The sequence below is a fragment of the Chiloscyllium plagiosum genome, unplaced genomic scaffold (assembly GCF_037043375.1).
Source record: "Chiloscyllium plagiosum isolate Xiang-an unplaced genomic scaffold, Cpla_swu_hap1 HiC_scaffold_1, whole genome shotgun sequence".
Taxonomy (NCBI): Eukaryota; Metazoa; Chordata; class Chondrichthyes; order Orectolobiformes; family Hemiscylliidae; genus Chiloscyllium; species Chiloscyllium plagiosum.
In genome coordinates, this window is record NW_028270139.1 from 36948811 (window position 1) to 36964443 (window position 15633).

At 42.0% G+C, this 15633-nt stretch overlaps 1 protein-coding gene across 6 annotated transcripts in view; it reads right to left on the reverse strand.

Moving 5' to 3' along the window:
- Positions 1–15633, reverse strand: part of wdfy3 (WD repeat and FYVE domain containing 3) — a 407974-nt gene that overhangs the window by 258489 nt on the left and 133852 nt on the right. For all 6 annotated transcript variants that reach the window (XM_087985817.1, XM_043696108.2, XM_043696088.2 and 3 more), the window contains 2 exons: positions 12002–12168; positions 7449–7916 (listed from right to left, as the gene is read on the reverse strand). In XM_087985817.1, coding sequence (XP_087841943.1) covers positions 7449–7916; positions 12002–12168 — 635 coding nt within the window. The remainder of the gene's footprint in view (positions 1–7448; positions 7917–12001; positions 12169–15633) is intronic.

The following is a 15633-nucleotide window of genomic DNA, read 5'->3' on the forward strand; positions in this document are numbered from 1 at the left end:
AGAGTCAAGGTCTCTTTGCTGGGCTGGGAGAGTCCAGAAGTGGTAGGCATAGGTTTAGGATGAGGGGGGAAAAATTTAAAAGAAACTTTTTCACGCAAAGGATGGTGCCTGTATGCAATGAGCTACCAGAAAAGGTGGAGGAGGCTGTATAATTACAACATTTAGAAGGCATCTGGATGGGTATCGGATAGGAAGCATTTAGAGGCATATGGGGAAAAGAGCTGGAAAATTGAACGAGATTATTTTAGGATATCTGGTCAGCATGGATGAGTTGGACCAAGCTGTACATCTCTAAGAGTCGAGTGTGGTGCTGGAAAGCCACAGCAGGTTAGACAGCACCTAAGGAGCAGGGGAAATCGACATTGAGCATAAGCTCTTCATCAGGAAGACTGATGTATGTATTTCCAACAATATGTATTTCCAAAGGCTCTCATTGTTTCTAATGGTCACTAACAGTTCCTAATATCAGATGTTAAGCTAACTGACCTATAGTTAACTGTCTTTTCTCTCCTTACCTTTTCAAATAAAGGTGCTAGAAAGGCACATTCCTGATACCTGGGGCTTTTTCAGAATCGAAGGATTCCTGGAAAATTACTATAATTCATGATCTTCGCAACGACCTTTCTTTAATATATAGGATGTATCCACATAGGTCGACAGAACTTACCAGCCTTTAGCCCCATTACTGCCCCTTATACTTGCTTTCTATTGATAGCTGTTATACTTATTTCCTCACCTCCTTTTGCCCCTTAGAATATTGACCTTTAGAATAGTGACCTTTATTTCACATTCTTGTTCATGCCTCATTATCATTCAATTCTCAGATACCAAAATTTTATGATAGGCATAAATATACTCAACAATGGAGGGCTCACACAGATAGATAATTCCAAAGACTCTCAATCTTTTGAATGAGAAAAATTCTCTCAGTTTTAAGTGAATCCATTATCCTGAGACTGAGGGTTGAATTCAATGTGCAAGCAGATTGTTCACCTCCACCACACCACTCAGGATTAAAAAGTCACTCAATAACAGGAAGGTAGACTCCTCAGCAATGATCTGCTATCCATGCCATTAACAAGGACAGAAGAGGACTTTGACTCCTCAAGAGGGAAGAAGTTCCACCCTGGGAAGCTGCCAGCCAACTTGATTGGCTCAGTAATGGATGGTGCTGGCAGGCATTGATCCTGGACCAAGTTAGATTGAGGTATGGAGATGTGGAGCAAGGATGTGCAAGTTGGGAGATTAGCCAAGGTAAATGTCAGGTTACAGGGATAGGGTGGGGGTCTGCGTCTGAGTGAGATGCTCTTCGCAGAGTTAGTGCAAACTCAATGGGTAGAATGGCCTCTTTCCGCAGTGTAGGGATGCTACGATTCTATGAAAACTACACAATATTTCACATGTAGTTTGACCAGAGCCTTTTACAGACTCAGCAGTACATCTCATCTCTTGTATTCTAGCCCTCTTGAAAGCAATGCTAACATTGTATTTGCCTTCCTAACTAACAACTGAGCCTGCATGTTACCATCAAGAGAATCCTGAACAAGGACTCCCAAGTCGCTTTGTGCTGACGATTTATGAAGCCTTTCCACATTTAGAAAATAGTCTCTTTTCTTCCAACCAAAGCACTTTACCTCTCACTTTCCCACATTGTGCTCCATGTGCCCACTCTCCTAGCCTGTATAAATCCTTCTGCAGTCTCACTTCATCACCACTACCTGTTCCTTCACCTATCTTTGTCATCTGCAAACTTCGCAACAATGCTCAGAATTCCTTCGCCAAAATCATTAATGTATAATGTGAATAGCTGTTGTCCCAACACTGTCCCCTGCAGAACACCATTAGTCACTGGCTGCCATCCTGAACACAGTTCCTTTACCTCCACTCTCCACCTTCTGCCAATCAGCCAATCCTCTATTCATGCCAGTACCTTGCCCCTAACACCGTGGGCTCAATTATTTAGCAGCCTCCTGTACAACAACTTGTCAAATTTTGGAAATCCAAACAGATCATGTCCACTAGCTCTCCTTTGCTGACTCATTCAATACCTCCTCAAATAATTCTAACAGATTTGTCAGACATGTCCCCCCGCCCCCCCGCCTTGATGAAACCATGCTGACTCAGCCCTATTTTTCCATGCACCTCCAAGTACTCCGCAATATCATCCTTAATAATGGAATCTAAAATCTTACCAACAACTGAGGTCAGGCAAACTGGCCTTTAATCTGTCGCCCTCCCTTCTTTAAAAAGTGTTACATTAGCCATTTTCCAACACTCTAGGGCTCTCGCTGACTCCATTGATTCCTGAAAGATCACCACCAATGCTTTCACAATTTCTTCCTTGCATGCAGACCATCCAGTTCTGGTGATTTAATCACCTTCAGTTCTTTCAGCTTCCCCAGCACCTTCTTAATGATGTCCACTACACTCACCTCTGTCCCCTACCCTGACTCTCTCGAAGTTCTGGTATGCTGCTAGCTGTTAGAATTGATGCAATGTACCTACTCAGTTCCTTCGTTGTTTCTTTGCTCCCTATTTGTACTTCTCCAGCCTCATTTTCCAGTAGTCCAACGTCTATTATTTTGCCTCTCTCTTACCTTACTATCTTAAAAAAAACTCTTGCAATCTTCTTTGATATTACTAGCTGGTTTACCCTCATTTCATTACTTATTGCTCTTTTATTGGTCATCTACAGGTTTTTAAAGACTCCCCAAAAATCTTCACTACAATGAATGCTTTTTCTTTTGCTATTATACTACATCTGAATTCTTTTGTCTGGCATGGTTGCCTCATTTTCCCCTTAGGAGAAAGTGAGGACTGCAGATGCTGGAGACCAGAGGCGAAAAATGTGATGCAGGAAAAACACAGCAGGTCAGACAGCATCCGACGAGCAGGAGAATCAACATTTCGGGTATAAGGTCTTCTTCAGGAATGAGGCTGGTGTGCCAGGCGGGCTGAGATAAAAGGTAGAGGGGAGTGAATTTGGGGGAGGAGCACTGGGAATACGATAGGTGGAGGGGGAGGGTGATAGGCTGGAGAGGGAGTGGGGGCGGAGAGGTCAGGAAGAAGATTGCAGGTCAAGAGAGCGGTGCGGAGTCTGGGGGTTGGGACTGAGATAAGGTGAGGGGAGGGGAAATGAGGAAGCTGGAGAAATCTACATTCATCCCGTGTGGTTGGAGGGTTCCTAAGTGGAAGATGAGGCGCTCTTCCTCCAGGCGTCGTGTGGTCAGGGTCTGACGATGGAGGTGGCCAAGGACCTGCATGTCCTTGGCAGAGTGGGAGGGGGAGTTAAAGTGTTCAGACACGGGACGGTTGGGTTGGTTGGTGTGGGTGTCCCAGAGGTGTTGCCTAAAACGTTCCGCAAGTAGGCGGCCTGTCTCCCCAATGTAGAGGAGACCACATCGGGTGCAATGGAGGGGGGAGACATGGGCGCAAGTTTTGCATTTCTTGCGGTTGCAGAGGAAGGTGCCAGGAGTGGAGGTTGGGTTGGTGGGGGGGTATGGACCTGACGAGGGAGTCGCAAAGGGAGTGGTCTCTCCGGAATGCTGATAGGAGTGGGGAGGGGAATATATCCCTGGTGGTGGGGTCTGTTTGGAGGTGGTGGAAATGATGGAGGATGATACGATGTATCCGGAGGTTGGTGGGGTGGAAGGTGAGGACCAGTGGGATTCTGTCCTGGTGGCGATTGGAGGGTAGCGACTCCCTCGTCAGGTCCACATTCCCCACCAACCCAACCTCCACTCCCGGCACCTTCCCCTGCAACCACAAGAAGTGCAAAACTTGCACCCACGCCTCCCCCCCTCACCTCCCTCCAAGGCCTCAATGGATCCTTCCATATCCATCGCAAATTCACCTGCACCTCCACACACATCATTTACTGTATCTGCTGCACCCGATGTGGTCTCCTCTACATCGGGGAGACAGGCCGCCTACTTGCGGAACATTTCTGGGACACCTGCACCAACCAACCCAACCACCCCGTGGCTGAACACTTTAACTCCCCCTCCCCCTCTGCCAAGGACATGCAGGTCCTTGGCCTCCTCCATCGCCAGACCCTGACCACACGACACCTGGAGGAACAGCACCTCATCTTCCGCCTAGGAACCCTCCAACCACACAGGATGAATGTAGATTTCTCCAGCTTCATTTCCCCTCCCCCCCCACCTTATCTCAGTCCCAACCCCCAGACTCAGCACTGTCCTCTTGACCTGCAATCATCTTCCCGACCTCTCCGCCCCCACTCCCTCTCCGGCCTATCACCCTCACCTCCTTCCACCTATCGTATTCCCAGCGCCCTTCCCACTACCTTTTATCTCAGCCCGCCTGGCACACCAGCCTCATTCCTGAAGAAGGGCTTATGCCCGAAACGTCGATTCTCCTGTTCCTCGGATGCTGCCTAGCCTCATTTTCCCCTTAGTAGACTACTTTTTCACTGAGATGAATTTCTGTTATCCCTCTTGAATTACTCCCAAGGTGTCATTTCCCACCTTCTCAGCTTGGCTCCACTTCCAATAAACTCCGACTTATACACTTAATGGCAAGACCCTAGTGAGTGTTACTGAACAAAGAGACCTTGGAGTGCAAGTTCATAGTTCCTTGAAAGTAGAGTCGCAAGTACATAGGACAGTGAAAGCAGCAGTATGCTTTCCTTTGTTGGTCAGAGCATTGAGTATAGGCGTTGGGAGGTCACGTTGTAGCTGTACAGGACATTGGTTAGGCCACTTTTGGAATACTGCGTGCAATTCTGGTCTCCTTCCTATCAGAAGGATGTTGTGAAACTTGAAAGGGTTCAGAAAAGAGTTACAAGGATGTTGCCAGGGTTGTAGGATTTCAGCGATAGGCAGAGGCTGAATAGACTGGGGCTGTTTTCCCTGGAGTGTCTGAGGCCCAGGGTGACCTCAGAGGTTTATAAAATCATGAGGGGCATGGACAGGATAAATAGACAAAGCCTTTTCCTTGGGGTGGGGGAGTCCAGAATTAGAGGGCATAGGTTTAGGGTGAGAGGGGAAAAATTTAAGAGAGACCTAAGAGGCAACTTTTTCATGCAGAGGGTGGTGCGTGTATGGAATGAGCTGTCAGAGGAAGTGGAGGAGACTGGTACAAATGCATTATTTGTAAGGTATCTGGATGGGTATATGAACAGGAAGGGTTTAGAGGGATATGGGCCAAGTGCTGGCAAATGGGACTAGATTAGGTTAGGATATTGGGTCAGCATGGACAAGTTGGACTGAAAGATCTGATTCTGTACTGTACATCTCTATGACACTATGACCATCTCCCCCCTCACATTTCTGTAGGCATCTTTACTTAACTGTAATACTAATATATCTGATTAAAGCATTGCCCTCTCAAACCACAAGGTGAATTGTATCATATGATGGTCATTGTTCCCCAGGGGTTCCTTCACTTTATGTTCCTAAAGGAAGTGTGCTTCACTGCACATCACCAAATCCAGAATTGCCTGTTCCCGAGTGGGCTCTTCCACAAGCTACTCCAAAAAAACCTATCTTTTAGAAATTTTACACATTTTTCTTGGAATTTCTTTTCTTTCTGCTATCAATCAAATTTTCCCAAACCATCACTGATGGTGCCCCCTGATTACTGTAATAGTGCCTTTTTAAAAAATCTCTCATTTTATTTTCTGCCCGACAGCCTTATGACTGCTAGGAGGGCTAGATATAACTCAAATTAGGGCCTTTTTGACTTTGTGGTTATAATCCAATGAGTTATGATCCTGGAACAGACCAAAGTCATGATCCAACTTAGCCAAAGACCAATTTTTTTTTTCCCCAACGCAGAAAAGGTGAGAGATCCAAGGCACTTAGTAAAATAATAAAGCTGCAAGATTGCACAGTTTTGAACAAACGACAAGCATTATGATACAAGTTAGAAAAGTAGCACAATCTATATAATACATGTGCAATTTACACTCCAACACTCAGAATTAACATGTTAAATTTGATGACAGAACATCCCATCACCATCAACTAACAAATGCTTCCTCAGCAATTCCCTCCCAATGCTCATGACGCAATGAATCATCAAGTCTCATTAAACTACTTAAGAGATAATAATACTTTCCTTTTATTGAAATTTCCTCTGAAGAGCCATTCTATTATAGATGGTCTCAATAACCGCTCCCGTTCTGGTTGATGACTATCCTTTCGTTAGTCTAAGCTCCCCGGACTCCAAAAGTTTTCATCAGTACTCATTCAAAAGCATACTTCGAGCTCATGGACATCGCGCTTCACCGAGCCAGTCATGCCCCTGGGACTTTCCCTGAGCAAACTTGAGCAACAGTATCAAGCAAAAATTGCTTGTGAGCTTCACAACATCCATTTTCTCAACTGCACTGAATCATTGATGGTCATAAGCTTTTTGTGAACCCCTTCAGGGCTTTCCCCAATGGAGTCAGCAATCTTCCTGATTTCCCAGTTTCTAAGGACTTCTTTTAGTGCTGAACCAACACTTAACTACCTACTAATTCCTAGTACTTCTAAGCTCCATAAGCACAGAACTATTTAATTGTCCCTGACCTCCTCAATGAGCCAGCTATACAGAATTTGAATTCAAATGCCTTGTCAGCAATACAGCCAACTGATGCACTATTAACATGGAGACTACATCTTTCTTTCTCCCTCCCTCTGTATACACAATGAATTTCCCAAGTGCCTGTAACACGAGTTCCTCAAACGATCTTTGAACTGTCCTGTGTGACCTATTAAAAACATTGCAATTAGCTCCTCCACTTTTGCTGGGCATAATTGCATGTTACCTCCTCACAATACCTGGAACTGTCTGGTCGATACATTTTACACATCACAGATTGCTGGCTTGTTCACTATCAAAATTGGATACAAATAAAGATTTCATCACCAAATTTATGCGCATTTTTCCCCCTACAAGGACACTCATATTGAAGAAGTCATAAACAATTCTTATAATATTTGAAGTTATACCAATGTGGGTTCCACACTATCAAATGTTCATGCTGTACTACTGTCAGGCAGGCAATAACCTGCAGGTCTATCAGGCCAGGCCCACACTCAAATGCCTGCTCTGTCGTCAATAGACATTTCCTATTCCCTGGCAGAGAGTAACCTTCTGGCAAACAACAGAAAACTAACAAGACTCTGGAAAAAAAAACTAAACAACAGCAGCAATTTTGATAGTGAACAAGCCAGCAATCCGTGATGTGTAAAATGTATCAACCAGACAGTTCCAAGTATTGTGAGGAGGTAACATGCAATTATGGCCAGCAAAAGTGGAGGAGCTAATTGCAATGTTTTTAATAGGTCACACAGAACAGTGCAAAGATCATTTGAGGAGCTCCAGTGTTACAGGCACTTGGGAAATTCATTGTGTATGACAGATAATGGCCACTCAATATTGGAACTTTCATAATTAAAAGCAACATGAGCATTAATATAGATAATACATAGATTTACCTGGCTCGTTAAAACTCTGAATGGGCTCTTTCAATAGGGCAGCGTATTTGTGCAAGAGATTGACCATCACTTCAAGCAATCCAACTTCTCGATATACATCTCTAAAAATAGGATCATGGCGAGCAAATTTCACAAGTGTCTTCATTGCAGTGATGCTACATTGGTAAGAGGTGCTGGACTTTAATAAGATACTGATACTTATTAGTTCTTTACAGGGAATATAGTTTAAGCTGAAGATAATAAACTCCAACATTTCAAAGTACTTGGATTGCACCTCAGGTGCTTTGGAAATCTTCTCAGCGAACTGTGAAAGTGTATGCTGTGATTCTAGGATGAAGTAATTAGCATTATCTGCAACATACAGGTCTGAAATAGCATCAAGGATGGTTCTGGCAAGATGGCTCGACTTTGCTTTTAAGAAGGCAATTTGAAGAACAGAGAATGCTTGGAAATTTTTTACTGTGCGACCTAGTTTAAAGAGAAAAATAACAGTATTCAATGCACAATTTCATCACCTCTTTCCAAATTCAGTGTATTTAATTAAAACAACAAAATAGAGTTAAGTGTATTTCCAAGAAATGAAAATAGACAGCACTTTTTCACCATGCAGTTAAATAATAAATGGAGTAACAGCAGAATTTGCTAAGGGCTTCATAATCAAAATGCTCCCAATTCCCATCCTAGTACTGGCTCCCAAGTCCTATTAGTTTTGTCAAATTTGGAATTATTTACAAAACTCGACAAATCTGAATTTTCACTTCTTAACTCCATTTTTAAATGCTCAGGTTCTAGTATAAAGAGAACAAAAAAAAAATACAGCACAGGAACAGGCCCTTTCGCACTCCAAGCCTGTGCAGATACATTCTGCCTTTCCACACTAAAACTGTTTTCACTTACAGGATTCTTATCCCTTGATTCCCTTTCTTTTCATGTATTCGCGCAGATGTTTCTTGAATGTTGCCACTGCTTCCACCACTTCCTCTGGCAGCACGTTCCAGGCATTCACCACCCTTTGTATGAAAAACCTGCTTTGCACATCTCTTTTAAACTTTGGCCCCACCACCTCCACACCTTGAACCTGTGTCACCTAGTAACTGACACTTCCATCATGGGAAAAAGCCTCAGAGCTGGTTCTGCTACAACATGGTAGTTCCATTTTCTCATGCAAACCCATGCTATAAGAAAATTGCATAATAAAGGCACCATATAAACTAATGGGGCTGGAGTCGCATTATAACAAATACATGCTGTAAAAGTATCAATATATGCTTTAAAAGTTCGCATTTTAGAAACAGTACATTAATTAATATATTAATTGCATTACAGCCACTTCACATTAACAAAACACACGTTAGGACAGAACAACCTGTACTATCCACTCTATCTATGCCATTCACAAACTTTTAAACTTCGATCAGGTCACCCCCTCAACCTCCTGTATTCCAGTGAAAACAAACCCAGTCTATCCAATCTTTCTTCATAGATAAAATCCCCCATACAGGCAACATCCTAGTAAACATTTTCTATACCATCTCCAAAGCATCCACATCCTTCTGGCAATGTGGTGACCAGAACTGTATGAAATATTCCAAGCTAGCCTAAAGTTCTATAATGGTGCAACATAACTTGTCTATCCTTATACTCAATGCCCCTTTCAATGAAGGCAAGCACGCTATAGGCCATTTTTCACTACCTTTCCTACCTACGCTACTAGCTTCACTGATCTGTGGACCTGCACAACCAGATCCCTCTTCATTTCAATACTCCTAAGGGTTCTGCCATTCACTGTATAATTTCACCTGTATTTGACCTTCCAAAATATGTCACCTCACAATTGTCCAGATTAAACGCATCTGCCATTTTTCTGCCTATGCCTCCAAATGATCTATATCTTGCTGTATCCTCTGACTATCCTCCTCACTATCTGCAACTCCACCAATCTGTGCATCATCCACAAACCTACTAATTAGACCAGCCAAGTTTTCCTCCAAATCATTTATGTAGGTCACAAACAGCAGAGGTCCCAGCACTGATCCCAACCCTCCATTCTGAAAACTATCCTTCCACTGTGACCCTCTATCTCCTATGACTAAGCCAGTTCTGTATCCATTTTGCCAGCTCACTCTTGATACCATGTGACTTCACCTTTTGTACCAGTCGGTCAGAAGGGACCTTGTCAAAAGGCTTTAATGAAGTCCACGCAGACAAAATCAACCACTTTTCCCTCATCGATCATCTTCAAAAAACCAAATTTGTGAAGCATGACTTCCCCGCACAAACTATTCTGTCTATTGCTAATAAGCCCATTTGCTTCCAAATAGATCTTGTCCCTGAGCATCTTTTCCAATAATTTCCCCACCACCAGTGTGAGGCTCACAGGCCTGTATTATGTAGGATTATCCCTGCTACCCTTATTAAATAATAGGACAACATTGGCTTTTCTCCAGTCTGCTGGGACATCACCTGTGGCCAAAGAGGATACAAAGATGTCTTGCAATGCTTCAGCAACTTGTTCTCTTGTCTCCCTCAATATTCTGAGATAGATCCCATCAGGACCAAGGGACTTATCTACCTTAATACTTTTTAAGACCGACTACATCTCTTCCTTTTTAATAGCTTAGAAATTCAACACTCCCTTCCCGGAGATCATCCTCCACCAATTCCTTCTCTTTGGTGAATACCGACACAAAGTACTCGTTTAGGACCTCACCTCCAAGTCACTCACCATTCTGACTTGGAAATATATCGCTGTTCCTTTATTGTCACAGTCAAAATACTGGAATTCCCTTCCTAATGACATTGTGGGTCAACAGACAGCAGGTGGACTGCAGTGGTTCAAGAAGGCTGCTCACCACAACCTTCTCAAAGGCAACTAAGTATGGGCAATAAATGCTGGCCAGCCAGCAACGCCAACATCCCACAAAATGAATAAATTAAAAAACCTACCTCTTCCAGCTCCACGCATAGATTCCCTCCTTTGTCCTTGAGTGGGCCAACCCTTTCCCTGGCTACCCTCTTGCTTTATATGTGTATAAAAAGCCTTGGGATTCTCCTTAATCCTTTTGGCCCTTCTACTTCCCTGTTTAAGTTCTTTCCTACTTTCCTTATATACCTCAAGGGCTTCATCAGTTCAATTATCCTAGACCTTATGTATGCTTCTTTTTTTTTGTGACCAAGGTCATAACATACCTGGTCATCCAAGGTTCATATAACTTGCCATACCTATCCTTCATTCTCGCACGAATGTGCCACTCCTGAACCCTTATCAATCGCTGTTTGATGTGGATTTATCCTCAGCCACCCCAAACCAAAATTCTCCAGTTCCCGCTTAATACTGCTATAGTCCGACTTTCCCCCGATTTAACACCTTTACCCAAGGACTGCTGTTATCTCTACCCATGAGAATCTTAAAACTCTCAGCATTACGGTCATACACCCGAAATGCTCTCCCACTGAAATTTCACTCACCTGGCCAGGCTTTCCAAAATTTCCCAAAACCAGGTCCAGCATAAACCCTTCCCTGGTTGGACTGTTTACATACTGTGTCAATAAATCACCCTGAATGGTCTTCATAAATTCTGCTCTATCCAAGCCCTAAGCACAAAGTGAATCCCAGTGAATATAGAGGAAATTAAAATTACCCACCACAACAACCCTGCTGTTCTTACATCTTTCCAAACTCTGTCTACATATTTTTTCCCATATCTCCCAGTGGCTGTTGGGAGGTCTGTAGTATACCGCCAGCATTGTGAATTCACCTTTCCTATCCCTGTATTCTACCCATTCTGCCCTCAATGCATGAGTCACCCGATGAATCCTTCCTCAGTAAAACTGAGAGACACTTCTTTACCAGTAATGCAACCCCCCCCACTTTCTACATCCCTTTCTATCACACCTGAAACATCGAAATCCTGGGACATTCAACTCCCAGTCAATTGTTTTATTGCTGAGCTTTTTTTGAGTAATGCTACTCCAGCACTTTTTTTTTGATATTGCATATCAGAAAATATCAACAAAGTAAGTAGCATATGACTTATCTCGTTCATTATAAAATTTTATTCTCACAACGTTTTAATGTCAATTAATACATTTAGATGCAATAGCTTAGCTTTTACCCCCCCCAAGTACAACTGCCTAATTACAATGGATTGATCAGTTTTCCTTTATGGCTGGAATAAAATGTATACTAGTTTAGAGCATGCCATTATTTAAAATGAAGCTCATATAATGCATCCAGGAGCCTAACTCAAATACATAAACACATAATACATTTAATTATATAATCCGAAAACTATTTTGCTGTAAAGCAATATTCATTTGATTAAAGTACTTAATTTCAAGACAGAGTGTGCATTAAAGGTGATGAGCAAACTTCTATATCGAGATAAATAACAACAGAAACATAATTTCTGCCATAGTAACATGCAATGAAATGTGGTTGACATGAAGAAAAATTATAATGTCACAATCAAAATAAGGAAGAAAATTTGTTCAAGATTTTCATAAAGATGTCACCTTGTATATTAATACAGAGAATTAACTGATAGTGTCACCTTTGCCAGAAGGTTGTGGTACTGCAAATCCTGGCAGAAGAAAAGGTGCTCCGCTAGTTATGCCAGTAGATCTCAATTCATTGATCCCATATATTGTCAATGAGGTCACCAATTGAACTAAGTCTTTCACGGCCTCTTTGGCATCAGGTTCATTTATTTGCTCCAACCTAAAACACACATACACACAGTATAATCAATTTCTATTGTCAACTACTGCATGAAACATTACTAAGTAGCAAGTTACCGAGAGGATGTGGACTGTCAATAGATGACATGACTTGATGGGATAATTCTCTAAACTGTTCCTTAAATTGTTTAAAATAGGCCCCAATTTGACCTTCAGTGTATGAGCAGCTGAGTCATTCTGATGACTTGGCCTTATTCGAATGCTGTTGTCAAGTCATCCACACAACTGAAGAATTGATAAGTTGATTATTATTTCAGTAGGTCAAAAAATTCAATGGACCAGTCACTGAACATGAATCTCAATAAGGACTTTTGGATTGGGTGGAGAGGGTGCTGCAACAAAAGTGTAGCTTGAGGGGTTTATAGAAGTAGAGAGAGAAATCCAGTTAAGCACAAAGCTTTGAAACTGCCATATCAAAGCAGAACATCTTTCAAAATTATTTCCAACTATGCATTAAATGTGCTCTGCACAAATCACTGAGTGAGAGTCTTCCTGATAACTGTGGAAATGTACTAAATACATTATAGATACTCCAAACACATGGAATAATTCTGTATAGAGAAGAAATCCTGATTGCTAAAGCAAAGCCCATTTGAAAAACAGAATGGCAAAAACTAAGTTTTTTTTAAAATCATTTTAATCATTACACTACCACCAACACCTCAAACTGAAAAACCTGATGGTTGGGGAACGAAAACAAGCTTCAATATTTTCTACCAGGAGACTAACTTATATTGATATATGGCCTTCAACATTATGAAACTTCCTATTAGAAAACAAAGTGTGGCATTGAGATACAGTTGCTGATATTCGGTCAGATAAGCAAAAGCTTGGTCTTAAGGCTGGGTTTTAAGGAATGCTTTAAAGGAAATATTTGTGGGAGACACATTGAGAGAGAGAAATTCAAACTCTGTGGCCTAGCCAACTAAAGGTAAAATGAGTCTTATATGGATTTTAGCAAGACCTTTGATAAAGTTCTGCATTGTACACTAATTAGCAAAGTTAGAACACATGGGATTCAGGAAGAGTTTTGCCAATTGGACACACAATTAGCTTGACGGTAAGAGACTGAGTGGTACTGGAGGGTTGTTTATTGGACTTGAGGCCTGTTACCAGCGATGTTCCATAGGAATCAGTGCTGGATACATTGTTTATATAAAATGACAAAAACAATTTCGATGACAATATAAGGAAGCATGATTAGTAAGTTTGCGAATGCACCAAGTTTGGTGGCATATTAGTCAGCAAAAGTTATCTAAGAGTACAAAGGGATCTTGATCAATTGGGCCAATAGGCGATGGAGTTTAATTTGGATAAATGCAAGGTGTTCCATTTTAGTAAGATGAACAAGGGGGCCTTACATAGTTGATGGTAGGGCCCTGGGTAGTGTTGTCGAACAGGGGTTCAGGTGCATTGTTCCTTGAAAGTTGCGTTACAGGTAGATAAGGTGGTAAAAGCGGCATTTGGCATATTGTCTTCATTGCTCAGACCATTGAGTATATGAGTTTGGACATCATGTTGTGTTTGTACAGGATGTTAATTAGGCCACTTTTGGAGCACTGAACAATTCTGGACTCCCTGCTACAGGAAAGATATTATTAAATTGGAGAGAGTGCAAAAAAGAATTTATAAGCATGTTACTGGGAGTGGAGGATTTGAGTCATAAGAAGAGGCTGAACAGGCTGGGACCTTTTTTTTTTAAACTGGAGTGTAGGAGGTTTAGGAGTGACCTTAGGGGTTTATTGAATCATGAAGAGCATAGATAAGGTGAATACTCAAGGTCTTTTCACCAGGGTAGGGGAGTTCAAAACTAGATGGCATCATTTTAAGGTGAGAGGACAAAGATTTAAAATAAATCTGAGGGGCAACTTTTTCCACACAGAGGGTGGCTCATATGTTGCATGAACTGCCAGAAGTAGTGGCAGATGCAGATACAGTTACACCATTTGAACAGGTACATACATAGGAAACATTTACAGGGATATCAACCAAATACTGGCAAACTGGAATAGCTTAGTTTGAGAAATCTGGTTGGCATGGGCAAGTTGGACCGAAGGGTCTGTTTCCACACTATGACTCGGTGACTAATGTTGTAGCTTTTAACATCAGGGATGCACAACTGGCCAGGACTGCATACATCTCTAAGCTGTGGGGCTGGAGAACATTATAGAGATAGGATGGGATGAAGTCATAAAAAATTTTAAAACAAAGATGATGGGAGTGATGGGGTGTAGAAGCAGGATGAAGGCTGAGACAGAGCACCTGTTGCCTTTGTGATGCCATGGAATTCTCTCAGCAAGTGAGAAGTTAGCAGATACCCTTCCTATCCAGAGGTAAATTGAAGTCAAGGAAGGGCCAATAAAAGTCTCATTCTGCCACCAATGACATTCTACCAACAGTGGGGATTGAAGAAGTTGATGATTTGCTAGGTGAGAAGACCGCCCTTTAGATTTTGGAGGACTTCTAGCAGGCCAAGAGGGAGCTGGGGAAGAGAAGGGTAGGAGGCAACTCCTGATTGGTCAGGCTTTTACTGGTCATATTTTCACCGTTTGAGGGCCAGAATCTGACATCCAATGTAGTTAATGGTCTGATACGCATCACATCAAGTCAGAGCAGGGGCTGTTGTGGTGTAGTAATAGTGTCCCTACCTCTATGCTAAGAGACCCGGGTTAATGCCCCATCTGCTCCAGAGGTGTATAAAAATATCTCTGAACTGGTTGAGTAGAAAACATCCACATCAAGTCAGAGGTCCTGGAAATGGCCAAGATGGAGCTGTGCCCACATTTCTGATCAGTTGTTGAAGCCATCACTGTTCCAACAACACTCTAAGATTCTACCCAACCTGTGCAGGTGGTGCAGATGCCAATATATCAACTTTTCTTTCAGTATTTCATGACTGATGCTCATTGAGCAATGGATATAGTCTAAAAGAATAGATCAAAAGGACAGATAGTCGGCCCAACACTTTGTTGTACAATCCTTAAACTTCTAATTAATCTGGTAGCAAGATGATCAGATTTTGTCAGTGCTTGAATTAAGGCATTATGAATAGCATATTTAGTCAAATTATTAGATGGGTTTAATATAAATATTAATTCATTCATTAGTAGATATTTTTATTTATTCATACCCACTATACAAAGAGAGACGACAGAATGCAGAAATTGCATTTGAATGAAATAACAAACAGTTTTAGTAAAGTCAGGTGCAAGACAGACATTTTACAGCAAATATCACTCTTGCTCTTGAGGATTATTCTGCATTCCTGCCTATCTCAGTTAACCTTTCACCTCCATGCCTAATAAGCTATCTACCTCTGCACTAAAATGTTCAATGGTTCTGCTTCCACCTCATGTTCCTTTCTCAGAAAACAAATCTATCTATCTTAAATGAGATCTCCCCCAAGTCTTAAACTGTGACCCTTAATTTTGGAACCTTCCACAAG